Source organism: Cannabis sativa, chromosome 1 (genome assembly GCF_029168945.1).
Source record: "Cannabis sativa cultivar Pink pepper isolate KNU-18-1 chromosome 1, ASM2916894v1, whole genome shotgun sequence".
NCBI lineage: Eukaryota > Viridiplantae > Streptophyta > Magnoliopsida > Rosales > Cannabaceae > Cannabis > Cannabis sativa.
This window is the reverse complement of record NC_083601.1, coordinates 41,106,311-41,121,541: the sequence shown is the minus strand read 5'-3', so window position 1 is coordinate 41,121,541 and position 15,231 is coordinate 41,106,311. Positions and strand designations below refer to the sequence as shown.

General features: G+C 28.6%; 1 protein-coding gene across 1 annotated transcript; it reads right to left on the bottom strand.

Annotated features, from left to right (window-relative positions):
* Positions 1-11,024: 11,024 nt before the first annotated feature.
* On the bottom strand, positions 11,025-11,705 carry LOC133034648 (uncharacterized). The gene has a single exon (XM_061109869.1). The coding sequence runs from the start codon at positions 11,703-11,705 to the stop codon at positions 11,025-11,027; it is 681 nt and encodes a 226-aa protein (XP_060965852.1).
* Between the last annotated feature and the right edge of the window lie 3,526 nt (positions 11,706-15,231).

The window sequence follows — 15,231 nt, the reverse complement described above, 5'->3', positions numbered from 1 at the left end:
CAAAAATTGTCTTTCTCTAATTTTCTTAGTTTGAGCTATTTTGAGAAGAAAAAATAAATATAGGTTAATTTGTTAATTAAGAAATTTTGTGAGTCTAATTAATAAATATATTTAAATCATATTTTTGTTGGATAATTATTAAATTAAAAATTAATAATTAAATAATTAGATTTGATAAGTTGTAAATTAGAGAAAGACAATTTGTACCACTTAAGCATAGATGAAACAAAAGTTGGTAAAAATCAAACCACGAGCTGTCCTAGAAGATTTCAGCCATGGAGTAATTTTTGAGTTTGGGTCTGAGTTTAGATCTGGTCTAGGTCTAAATCGGTTTAGAATTTAATATATAAATTAAGAAAAAAAAAATCTATTTAATTTTTTTTTGAAAGTATTATTTTTAAATTTTTAAAATTGTGATTCTTATTTAACTAATTAAAAATGTAAACAGTTATATAAAACATATTTTTATAAAATACTTTTACTTTTTAAATTAAAAAATTAATTAAAAATATATTACCAAATAAGCCATAAATATATAATAGTTTTGAAGAAAAAAATAGAGAAAAATTATGTAGAATTAATACGAAATAAGGTATACAATAATGCTAGGAATTTGGGACAGTACACATATATGACAATTTTACCTCCTAACTATAACAACTTTTCCTTTGGGCATATCAAACAAAAGTGGCAGCTGACTCATGCCAGTCAGTAACAACACTATAAAAAACAAAATATGCACCACACTAACAACGTTTAAAATTGAAAATATCTTATATATAGTAGATATTTAAAATTTTGTAGATATAATAATTACAATAAATGTAACGTGACTAAAAAAAATCTTGTATAGCTAGAGACCTACTAGTCCACTACACAACAAGAATAAAATAATGAAATTACTAACTTTACACATAATGAATTGAAATATTTCTCAAAAAAATAATTATAATAATAATTGAATAAAACAAATATGGCAGCAGTTTATATTTTATTTTATCACTGCACCCTGCACAATATATAAATTAAGTCATGCTAAGGATTTTTTTTTCTCGCTCTTACTAATTTTTTTCTTATATATATATATTGGATTCCTTAACTATCGAGACTACCATATATATGTTTTCCCATATTTTAATTTAATTTACTAAGGTGGCGTTTGGTAACACTTTTTTAATCAGTTTTCTGTTTTTAAAAGTAGAAAAGTGAAAATATTTTTCAAAAACATGTTCTATAAAACTGTTTTTACTTTTCAATTTTATAATTAGAAATCAAAATTTTAAAAATAAAAAAAAAATCACTTTCAATATTTTTTTAAACAGTTTTTTTTTCTTAATCAATCTTTTGGATTACGACCAGACTCGGACCCAAATCTCCTCCCCACGGCCCTGGCGCTGAACCCGGCTTTTGACTTGAACCCGAATCTGACCCCGGACCTAGACCAGACTTAAATAAATCAAAAAATAAAAATAAAAATGAACTTTACAGAACACACTTTTGTTTTCTGTTTTTAAAATTGAAAAACAAAAGTGGTTACAGAACGCATTTTTGTTTTTCAAAAATAAATTTTTTAAAAACAAAAATTTTACTTTCATTTTGTGATTAAAAAATTAAAAAACAAAAGTATTACCAAACGGCACCTAAGTTAATTATCAAAACAGGTACGTAAAACATGAGTAACTCATCTGATCTCTAAAGTTAATTTTATAGATCTGAAATTTGTTTAGAAACATTACTTTTGTCCCTATTATAAGGACTCTCAGCATATATACATATATTGAGAGAGAAATTATAAACTATATTATATAATTTTAAGTGGAAATTGTTAGACTTTTTATTTAGACTTACATTAAGTTTTATTGGTTTTATTAAAATTTGGGTTGATTGGATAGTTCTTTGCTGTGTTAGCCCATGTTGTTGGTGATCAATTGTTAATGGGCTTAGCATCTGTGTGTAAAGTCTAGGTGAAGCAGAAGTGTGGACTTTTCTAGTTGACTGAAGCCTTTGATGAGCAGGCCCAGCCCAACTAGGGTTTTGTAGCTAAGTCCCCTCCCTAACTCTATAAATACATATTGTCTCATCACAATTGTATACCTTTTAATAATCAGATAAATAAACTGCTTCTGATTTAGAGATCTAGGGAGGAAGACTTAGTTGATAGTATTCCACTATCGGATTGAAGTAAAGTAATTGATATGTATCAAAGTGGAGTAATTGCTGTGGATCAAACTGAGATAATTGCTATGGATCAATCAGGTACACATACCTATTCATTATATCTTATTATTGTGTTCTATGTTATATACAAATAGATCTTGGGTTTATTATTAATTTTTCTAACATGTGGTACCAGATTGCCTATTGTATATGATTTAGAACCTATAATTTTTATAACAATTAATATGTATATGTTACTTTTTTTTTTTTTTTCCAATTACATATTAATTTCGTTATTATTTTATGTTAGAATTTTTTATTTTTCGATCTTAAAAGTTTAGGGGTTTTATTCCTCATTAAATTCTCTTTCTTTTACTTGCATAAAATCATTGAGTGAATTAGGAGAATTTTAAGATTAAACTTTTAGGGTTTATGTATTTTTTCTTTATGAAATTCAATTTGGGATTTTTGATTCTATAGTTTATACACTAAAATTGATGGTGCAAATCTCATTATCAACTAATTTACAATGTTTCTACATCATTTAATTTGAATTCGGCGTGCAACAAAAATCAAAATCGGGCATTTTTTTTGTTCTTAGCTTTCGGATTGAACACAATCCGATCGAGACCCTTATCATCTTTAATACCCGAAATTAATACCATAGATTGATGAGAAATCGTGTCCCGAACAAAACCCATCGAAAATCGCAAGTTTTCGTGGTGTTTTTTGGCCGGAATTCGTCCAGACCCGCCTGCGGCCGAACCGGGTCGTGCGACCCACTGGAGATCCGGCTTGAGGTTGAAGACAACCAACAGCCAGCAAAGCCCACTCTCGGCAGCGGCGCGTGGGGGCGCGTGCGCTGCCGTCCGACGTTGTTTTTTGACGATTTTTTTTTCCAGCGTTATTAGAATTTAATTTCTGATTTTTTGGTGATTTTTAATTAATTTTTTGACGCAATTTAATAATTATTATTATTTTAATGATAATTATGCAGTTAAAAAATTATTAAAAATAATTTTTGATGATTTTTCAAAATCCGTAAATCATAGAAAATTTTTTGAATTTCTTCTCCTTCCATTAGACATAGTCACTCCCTTATTTAATTTATTTTGACTATGTAGTCTCCACCAATTTTCTTATATTCACATCTTTTGATTATTTGTTGTTCTAAAGTTATAAAACTTGGTTGTTTGATACAAAAATAATGTGTTATGGTGGACACTTTATTTTTTGATTATCAATATAATAAAAGCAATTATATATCTCTTTTGGAAATTTGGTTGAAAATTATTAAATGATTGTTTTATCACCAAATTTCACATGTTGAAGAAAATATTATATCTTTTGGTTGACTATATGTGTAATTACTTGCCCAAAGGTAGTATTTACATATATTAGTTCACATTCCATGAAGTGAGTTAATATTAAATGTATATATTTTAATTATTTGCCCAAAGGTAATAATTTAAATATATAAATTTATTATTAGTTTTTTGCTTGAATTAATACATATTTTTAAGAATTTTATTTGCCCAAAGGTAATAAAATTCTTAAATGATATGTATTTTTTCTTTGTTGTTAACTTCATGAAGGTAGATCATGTGTGTGTTATATTCTCACCCCAAAGGGGAGTTTATAATGACCAGTTGACTCTACAATATTTTCTAATGCATCGCTCATATTGCTTATTCAAGTTTTATTTTTTTGGATTTTTCGGTCTCCTTTCTACGAACAACAATACCGTTTTCATCTGAATTCTGAATGCTTCAACTTTAAGACATGGAAACGAGATGTGAAAATTGCTTTAGGCATAATAGATTTGGACTTATGCCTTCGAGAAGAAAAATCTGCTGATCTTATACTAATATCAGAATTGTTGCCCAAAAATTCTTCATGCACAATGGAAAAATTCAAATCATCTTAGTCTCATTGCTATGAAACGTTTAATTCCTGAACATCTTTTGGTGGTTTGCCAAACACCACAAATGCTAATGAGTTTTTCAATGTTGTAGAAAAACTATATGACACTGGTGAAAACGCTGAAGCTGGACATCTTATGGATGAAATGACAACTATTAAGTATGAGGAATTAAAAGGAGTGCGAGATTTTATTCTGCATTTTTTAATGTTCAGTCCAAGTTGAAAGATCATAATATTCCTCTTCCCGACTTTTACACCATTCTTCAAGTTCTTCATGAACTTCTTACTTCTTTTAGCTTTACCAAGACAACCTAAACACTTATAGTAAAATATGGAGTGTTAATAACCTTATTTCTCACTATATAGCTGAAACAAGCAAGCTAAGAGAATGGAAAAGAACACTTGGTTTGCAAATTGAAATGATCCATTTATGGTCTCAAACAGGCATCTCACCAGTGGTACTTGAAGTTTGATAAGGTTGTGACACTGTTGGGTTTCATCGAGAACAAGTTTGACTAGTGTATTTATATGAAGATCAGTGGGAGTCATCATATTTTTTCTTGTTCTTTATGTAGATGATATTTTACTTGCCAGCAGTGATTTGTCATTACTAAATGAGACCAAAAGTTTTCTATCTACCAATTTTGATATGAAAGATCTTGGAGAGGCATCTTTAGTTTTGGAGATTGAGATTTATCATGATAAGAATTGAAAATTTCTTGGCTTACCTCAAGAAGCTTACAATAATCGTGTGCTCAAAAGGTTCAACATGGATTTGTGTAAAGCTGGTTTCGTTCCTATTTTGAAAGGGACAAATTTTACTAAGCAACATTGTCCTAAGAACGACTTAAAAAGAGAAGCAATGAAGAATATCCCATATGCAAGTGCAGTAGGGAGTTTGATGTATGCTTAGGTTTGCACTAGACCTGATATTGCTTTCATGGTCGATGTTCTTAGGAGATATTTATCTGATCCTGGCCATGATCATTGGGTTGCAGCCAAGAAAGTTTTGAGATATTTGCATAGAACGAAGAGTTTTATGCTTGTGTATAAGCATGTCAACAATCTTTAAGTTGTTGGTTATTCAGATTCAGATTTTGGTGGTTATGTAGATGATTTAAAGTCAACTTCTGGCTATATTTTCACTTTTGTTGGTGCTGCTATTTCTTGAAAAAGTGTTAAATAGACTTTAATCGTATCATCTACTATGTATGTTAAATTTGTTGCATGTTATGGGGCATCTTTGTAAGCTTTATGGTTAAAGAATTTGATTTTAGAGATACGACTAGTTGATTCTATTTCCTCTTTTATACTAATCTATTGTGATAATAGTATTGTTGTTTTCTTTTCAAAGAATAATGAGATTAGTAGTGCTTCTAAATATATGGAAATAAAGTATCTCACTATTAGAGACTTGGTCAAGAAAGGAGACATTGTGATAGAATATTGAAAGACCAAGTTGATGTTTGCAGATCCTCTAACCAAAGGATTAAGTGTCATATTGTTTGATAAATATGTTTTTAATATAGGCATTTTATAATCTTTTGCTCCTTTGGGTTAGTGGGAGTTTCTTGCTTTATCTTTTGAGATTACATTTATATGTAATTTACTTGTTGATGTTATGAACTACTTTGTGGGCCAATACTTTTTGATTATTGGATGTTTATGCTTTCAGTTAGGCTTTGTTATATTCTCGAGAATAATTGAATTGAAAGCATGTAGTTCATATCTTGTTGTGATCATTGTATATTAAGTATATTTGCTTAATGACAATGATATTTTGTTGGCTTAATTCTTAAGCAAATTTAGTGACACTGACTTATTTATTAAGTTGTGTATGTTTAATTTCACTGGCTTATTTATTAAGCATCACGGTATCAGTGAAATTGAGGACTGATAAGGATATTATGTTATTTTAAATTGATCACATGTTGAACATAATTTCTTACCACACTACTAGACTTATTGACCATGTCGATTTAATACTTTGGTATTTGTGATTATGAATGTCTTTTGTTGAGTTAAAAACAATATGCCTGTCATAGTTCATTATCAAAGGTTAAATTGGACCGGTATGTTGAGATGCTATCAGAGAACTATCATTTTTTAAAGTGGCCACAAATGTTTTTCTGTTGTTCAACCCATGAGTCGTTTTCAAATAAAATTATTTTGATATATAATATATATGTATTAAAATTAATGTAGCCCAAGTGGGAGAATGTTAGACTTTTTATTTGGGCTTACATTAAGTTTTATTGGTTTTATTAAAACTTGGGTTGATTGGATAGTTCTTTGCTGTGTTAGCCCATGTTGTTGGTGATCAATTGTTAATGGGCTTAGCATTTGTGTGTAAAGTCTAGGTGAAGCAGAAGTGTGGGCTTTTCTAGTTGACTGAAGCCTTTGATGAGCAGGCCCAGCCCAACTAGGGTTTTGTAGCTAAGTCCCCTCCCTAACTCTATAAATACATATTGTCTCATCACAATTGTATACCTTTTGATAATCAGATAAATAAACTGCTTCTGATTTAGAGATCTAGGGAGGAAGACTTAGTTGATAGTATTGCACTATCGGATTGAAGTAAAGTAATTGATATGTATCAAAGTGGAGTAATTGCTGTTGATCAAACTGAGATAATTGCTATGGATCAATCAGGTACACATACCTATTCATTATATCTTATTATTGTATTCTATGTTATATACAAATAGATCTTGGGTTTATTATTAATTTTTCTAACAGAAATTACATCAGTACTATTAATTCTATATATGACTGAAATCAAATTAATAATACAATATGGAAAAAGAAAATAATATATATAACTTAAGTCACAATCAGTCATTATTATATATTCATTTAAATATTATGAAGAGGGGGTAGTGGAATTTTGGATTGAAGATGATTTAATGCAGTAGTGCATCAATTCCCAACTACTACTAGTACCAAAATGAATCATGAGCAATTTATGTAAGGTATACACTAATACATGACTAGAATTACAAAAAAATATGAAGGAATAACATACTGTATTAAGGCATATTTTATTAATGCGCACGCATAGTACATATATGCTAATATAAATAAATATATACATTTTGCTATATGCTGTGTGGTTCTAATTTCATCAGCACCATGCAGTGGGATTATGCACAACTAGTACTATACTAGTATTAATGCTTTACTTTAGAATTTGGTTAATGGTCAATATATAGACTATAGTCTATATATGTAAATAAATAATTATATATATTCTCTACATATTCAACTATATAACTTTAATTTGATGGCTTTGGAAAAAGCATGATATCACATTCCCTTTTCCTTTTCTCTCTAATTTGCATACAAATGATGAATATCATCTACATAAAATTATAATTATTATGTGTAATATATTCATAATACAAATTTATATCATAATAGTTAATCACAATTTTTATTTAGGTTTTTTTTTTTTTCATTTTTACACTTTAAAAGTAGTTTTTTTTCTTTTTTGTATTTTTATAAAAATCTAACAACTAACAGAGCAACTTAAATTACAATCAAAATCTACATAGTAATCCACATAAAAACTAACAGAATAACTCCGGAACAACCCAAATCACAAATTTAAGGAAAATAAAAAAATAATATATATAGTAATTTTCTTTTTATTTATAGTCATTTACTATATAATAGGTAGGAATTGTAAATTTGGTTTAAAAAATAAGAACATATTTACTAGTTATGATGCTATATGAGGAAATACTTAATAAATTTTTATAATAATTATTAAATTAAAATACATGACATTTTATATTTATATTAATAGGGGTGTTTATTGGATCACATCCAATAGATTTGGACCCATCCAATCCAATCCAATTATTTATTGGATATTAGATTTTTCCATCCGATCCAATCCAATTAAATTGAGTCATCCGATCCGATCCGATCTAATGGATGTATTGGATTGGATCGGTTCCATCCATTGGATGCTTTAACTGGTTTTTTATTAGATTGGATTGGATCCATCCAATGGATCCCATGGATGAATCCAATCCATTTTAACCACTATTTAGGCTAATTTAATTAATATATATATATATATATATGAGAAAACATAATTTAAAACCTAATAATCTAACATAGATAATGAAATAATATATAAAATATTAAATAAAATAATTAAATATATAAAATTATAAATATTAAATATGATTGGATGGACTTTGGATGATATTGGATTGGATTGGATCGGTTATCCATTGGATCAGATGTCTCATCCAACATCCGATCCAATCCAATTGGATTTTTAAAATTTGCATCCGATCCGATTCTATTGGATCGGTTGGAATTGAATCGGTCGGTTGGAATTGGATTGGAGGACTTTCTGCACACCCCTATTTATATTTATATATATATATCTTTGAAAATGGATATTTAATTAAAAATGATACATGAAAATTAAAAAACAATTAAAAACCTAATCTTAAACAGTCAGCACAATTAATGAAAAATAAAAATGTAAACATTATACTATTTTTTTTTTTTCGTTTTTCTTTTATAAATCAGAGAGTTGATATTGTATCTACTGGATAACACTTATCATTCTACAAGTTTTCATTTCTATTCAACTATAGCCTGTATATACAAGGGCTGCACAAGCAACCATCATAACCATGCGCCTGCGCCTCTTGTTGCCTTTCCTCAAACAAGCCATCCTAACACAAGTGTACGTAATATCTGTTGCTTTTGCTTTCCAATCCAACCAAATTTTTATTTCAATCAAACATCTCATGCTAAGTTCACAAGCAAAGAACATGTTCAAAGGTTAGCACATACCATACATTTTGTATCAGCTACTATATTAAATCGACCCAATCTTGTCTTTGTGTGCAGCTAGCTGTTGTAGTATCAACCATAAAATAAAATTGTGTTTAGGAACATTCATTCGACTCCAATATACCATGGTAGCCCAATAAACTTTGGTTTGCATTCCTAATAGTAGCTGATAGCATTGTTTAAAGCTATAGAAATCGCTCATGAATAGTTGGTATAATTGAAAATATTTTTAATTTGGTCTTTTACAACCACAATGCATTTCCAATACAACTCCCCAAATTTATCCTTACATATACATATTTTAGTTTAGTATAATGTAATGATATACTGGTAATAATAATTAAATTTAATAATAATAGTAAGATATATTTATGATGTTCGATTTGTTTGTTTGAATATTAGAATCAGTGATTAATTGATAAAATTGTTCTCTTTAATTTTGATATGTATATAAAAAAAAATATTTGAGTCATTTTAGTTTTATTTTATGAGGATGTCAATCTCCTATTACAATTTTTTAGTCAATTTTCACGTTCAAAATTAGTTGGAATATTTTTTAAAAAATTTTTTCATGCCGGTATTTGTTATATCTATAACATTATCCCTGTTAATTTTTGAAAATTTTTAAATAATTTATAGTGTCAAAAATATGTTAGGCACCCGATAATTGGTTAGCACTTTCCATATGTGGCACCCGATAATTGGTAGCGATATTGCCTAAAAGCTATGTTCTTAAATTATATAAAATCTGATAGTTAATTACACTAAGTCTATAATACCAAAAATATGTTAAGCAACAGAACAGTATTACTTTTTAACAATTCTCTTTATATACTATCAAATTTGAAGATCATGGAGCGGCTTTAGGGATACTTTGAAAATTAGATAACAAACTTTGATATCTGTGAGAGCTAAATCCAACCATTATATATCAAAGGTCTTCTATTTAATTAATAACTTATTAATAACCGTGACACACCCTCAACCAACCAATATTGTTTGGAGAAGAAAAACCAACCAACAAAATAAATAACCAAAAAAATCATTAACCACGTGTAGTTTGAATTAATAATATTTAGAAAACAATAAGATAATTGGGCTATTAATAAAATCATTGAAATTAATATAATTATAAAAAATTTGTTATCAAGAAGATTATGAAAAAAAATTATTAGAGATAATTTATGAGAAAATTTGACTAAAATCATTCAATTATTTGAAAGAAGAATAATTTATTTTAAATATGAATAATTACATTATGTTATGATAAACAAAATGATAAATAATAATAATAATAATGACTTTTTTATTTTTACATTTTAAAATAGTTTTATTTTGATATTTTTATAGAATTTCACATAAAAATATCTATAACAACTAACAGAGCAATTTAAGTTGTAACTAAAATTTACATAGCAATTATAAGAGTAACCCAAACTATAAATTTTAAAAAAAAATTAGAAAATAGTATATAAAATAATTTCTATAATAATAATAACAACATGTAATGAGTCCAAACAAAGCCACTTAAAAGAAAGTCTAAAGCTAGCACAAGTATTACATAGTACATACTAAAAAATATATAAATAAAAAACACTATCAAGTTTTAACCCTACAATATATAGAATTTTAATAATTTTTTTTTTGAGTAAAATTATTTGTTATTATAAATTAAAAAGAGCATTCATTTACAATAACAGAGTAAATGGGAGGAGGGATTTCCTCAAACCAAGAACAAGCCTCATCCACCCCTAAAGCAAACTTTACCAAATCGTGAGCAGCCATATTGGCCGAACGTTTGACATGCGAGATAGTTACATTAGGGAGAAAGGATAAGAGACATGAGATATCTATAATCAAATCACTAAAAGATGAGTTTGAATTGAAGGGAGCTCGAAGGGCATTAACCACCATTAAAGCATCAGATTCAGCAATAGACAAGGGTAGTTGTTGTTGAATTGCTCAATATAAGCTATGAAAGAGAGCAGTAGCTTCCATTTCATGAGAGCGGAAGTTTCCAATCAGCTTTTTGGAAAGAGCAGCAACAACAAAACCATTTGAATCTTGTAGAATAGCACCCACTCCAATTACACCTCTGCTGGAATCAACTGCAGCATCAACATTCAACTTAAAAGGTTGAAATCTGGTGGTCGCCAAAGCTGAGCTGCAGGAACAGCCTGCAAAGAGGGCCGAGGATTCAAGCTAGGAGGCGATGCTGCTGTAGCCGTGGTCTGGTGTGGCTGCTGATGTGCAGTTGCAGCAGGTGTTGCAGCTGTACCGTGCCTCTGTTGAGCATTTCGATAATTCAAAAGGTAAGTTGCAGCAAAGGAAGCTAAACCAGATGCTGGCCGTGCTTTTTGACCATGAACAACACGGTTGCGCTCATTCCATATGGTCCAAAGAGTACAGAAAAGTTGCTCCATTTCAGCCTTTGAAAGTATTGATGAAAGGTGAAAAATATAATCACCTTTCTGCATTGTAGCAGCAAGACGCCAGTCAAAACTCAGACTCGAGTTACGCCAAACAGCTCGAGCATACCGGCAATGAAAAAGGGCATGTCCAACCGATTCCCAAGCTTGTTTACAGACCGAGCATGTAGAGTCAGTAATCACTTTCCTTTTGACCAGCAAAATTGCAACAGGAAGAGCATCATGGACAGCTTTCCAAGCAAAAATTTTAACTTTCGGCGGGAGTTGCAATGACCAAAAGAATTTCCACCAAGAAGAGTGAACACGAGAACTAGAACTTTGATCCACTGCATCAAGATCAGAAGCAAGATGATAGCCCGAACTAACTGTGTACATACCTGTGCTATGGTGATGCCAAATAAGAGTGTCACGACTGCTGAAATAACTCAATGTGATAGTTAAGATTCTTTCCACATCCGCAGGAGAAAAAAACTGATGTAATACAGGAACATTCCACTGCCGTTCATCAGAAATAAGGTTAGCAACAACACCATTTGATGGACCCTTGTAGAGAAAAGGCAAGAAAGCACTATGCCTAGGAATCCAAGGGTCAATACTATTTTAGAATTATTTAATTTATTTAAAAAAATAAAAAGACAAAAACAAAATGTGAAAAATAAATCAATCAAACCCATGAGAAAATCTCAAATTTTTTATCAAACGTACATTCTGTTTTTTTTAAAAAAAAACACACACACACATCATTAAATCATTGTAATATATGCCAACCAAAAACCAATTAGCCTGCTTTTAATTCTACGTGCCAGTATATAATATAACCGTTGTAATTTGTAATTCACATTAAGAAAAAAAAAAATCGAATTGAATATTATTGTTTACATATCCGAAAGCAACGTACATTTTTTGAATTATTTTTTCTTTTTTTAAAAAAATAAACATTTTAGGCAAATGATTTTTTCCTAATTGATAATATGTGCCTTATTATTCTTAGTTTTATCAACATTACAAACATTTTAGCCAAATTTCTTGTTATCATTAGTACATATATAAATAAATGATAATGATTTGATAAAAAGAAAAGTTAAGAGCATAAAGAATAAAAGTTTCCACAAACTAACGATAATTATATAGTAAATTACTAGGCCGGTGACGACTCATCTCTCAATGATATAATACAAATATATATATATTGATAAATTAACGCATACAAATAATAATACGCTAAGTTCCACCAAAATAAATAAATAAATAAAACGCTAAGCATCTGATTCCATTTAGCATTCGAATAATATATTGCACAATTTTTGTATCTACATATATACTATAATACGATATATATAATGTAAAGACAAAACACTTACTTATTACTATTATTTTATTTTTCAAACTAAAAACTTACTTATCATAATCATATACAAATAATTATATAAGCAATCATACAAAATATATATTATTATATTGTGTAATTGAATTAATTATAGCACTTACAATATATACATGTATATTAATTAAAGATTTAAAAAGTTATTTGAGTAGTAATTAAATGTTTGGAGTGTGTAAACATCATAAAGTTAATTTATGAGCATTGTTATTAAGTAATAGTGTTGCCTAGAACCTTCTTAATATTCGTGTTGCGATAAACTAGCGATACTCTCCCTAAAAGTTATTATATTAAATTATATGAAACCCGATACTAATTAGTTAGACCAATAGATACTAATTAACGCATATGAGGGTGCTAAGCACCACTGATGCCCTTTAGCATTTTTCTTAATTAATTTATTTAGCGACATAAACAGGATGCGAGGCGATTGGAGGATGGAGCACCACAGGTTAGTGTCCCAAGCCCCAAGCCCAAGAGCCTCCGAATTTTTATTTTTATTTTGGCTAATTAGGATTTTTGTCCCATAAACTTTGACATGTACCAAATCATACCCCTGAACTTTTAAGGTCGTTAAAAATGCCCCCCTGAACAATTGAGATTGTTGGATTTAAGGATATTTGTCCAATTTTAGTAAAAAAGTCTAACATTGATGAAAGTTCATCAGGGGCTATAATTTAGTACATGTCAAAGTTCGAGGGACATGATTTGGTAGATATCAAAATCTGGAAAACATAGTTTATAGTACATGAACAATCAATGAAATAGTAAAATTGAATGAAATTAGACAAAAGTCCTTAAATCTAACAATTTCCTAGTTCAAGGAGTATTTTTAACGACCTTAAAAATTTAGAAGGCATAATTTAGTACCTCTCAAAGAAGCAAAAATCCTATTTACCCTTTTATTTTTATATAGAAAAGTTTAATTTACTAGCTATTTTTTAATAAACTGATAAGTTTCCAAGAAAGATCTCAACAGACCAACTATAGTCTATATTAATGTCAGTAGACCAAATTTTTTATGCTAACCTTTATATATAAATATATATATATAAAAGAAAGTAGTAATTTTTTATTTCTTTGATAAAAATTAATTGGTTAGCATGTGAAGGGAGAAAAGAAAATCAGTTATATAATTTTTGAAAGTTTATTATCAATTCTTTTTTCAAAAAAAACTTTATTATTTTTTAAAAAAATGATTCATTTTAAAATTTTATTCCCCTAAAAACTTGAGACGATCTTAATGCATAGTTAAAAATACATACATGTTGAGTTGGGCGGACTCATATTTTAAAAGCAAGGAGTAATATGGGTCGTGTCCTGTCGACCCATATTTGAAAGAGTAAATCTGACATGACCTGTAAGCTCATATTTTGGTACAGTAGAACCTCTATCCAAGAATACACTTGGGACCAACTAAATTATATTCTAATTGGGAGATTATAACTAAATAGAGTTACACTAGAAAAAAAAAATTAAAAAAATCAAAAAATATCAATGTAACAATAATAACAATAAACAATCATTAATACTATATCATAATAGAAATATTTTAAAGTAAATATAATTTCATACATGTATTATAATTTAAAATAAAATTATTAATTTTACATAAATAAATTTACAAAATACATGTATATATTTTATTAAGATGTAATTATTCTTATATAGAGGTATACTTTGTTAATACGGGACTTAAAAAATGTATAACTAATTACAATTTAGAGGTTATTCTTATTTATAACTGGCCCAAATCGGGACTTGATTTTTTTATAACAAATTAGAGGTTATTCTTGAATAGAGTATTCTTAAATAGAGGTTCTACTGTATCGTATTCAGATTCGTACCGTACTTTACTCGAGCCAGCTCATTTATCATAAATGGGTTAGTCGATTTTCTTGTACGAGCTCAATTTTAGACTCCATATTTCCGTTATTTCTTACAATTAATAAGTTACTCACTAAATTATATGTATTTTTATAGTTTCAATTGTTTATATATAATTTTTCAACAATAATTTACATATAATTATTTAAAATGATTAGAATTTGAATAATTATTAATAAATACATATTTATTATTATTAACATGTCGTACTTTTAGGCTAGTCTATTCTTGCTTATGTGTTGAGCCTTGGGGCTTGTTGTCTCGTGCTTAAGTCTATTTTTTTTTTCATGTCGTGCTATGTTGATTTGCAGCATCGTATCGTATCGTGCTTAAGCTCATATTGTTTTTCGTGTTGGGTCATATGCATGTACCTCCTGAGCTCGTGCTGTATCAAAACATTCGGCCTGTATTGACAGAACTAACTCAATGTTAGTAAAACTATAATTTTTGCCAGTTCCATCGATAAAACTGAGCAAAAATTATATAGGTTTACTAGGTAAATTTTTTTGAATCATGTGTATTGGGACCACAAAATTTTATTATTTTTTCTTTGTAAGTATTAAGTGTATATTTGCTACATTTCATAAAAAAAAAAGTACATATTTGTTCTTATAAATATTTATTATATTATAT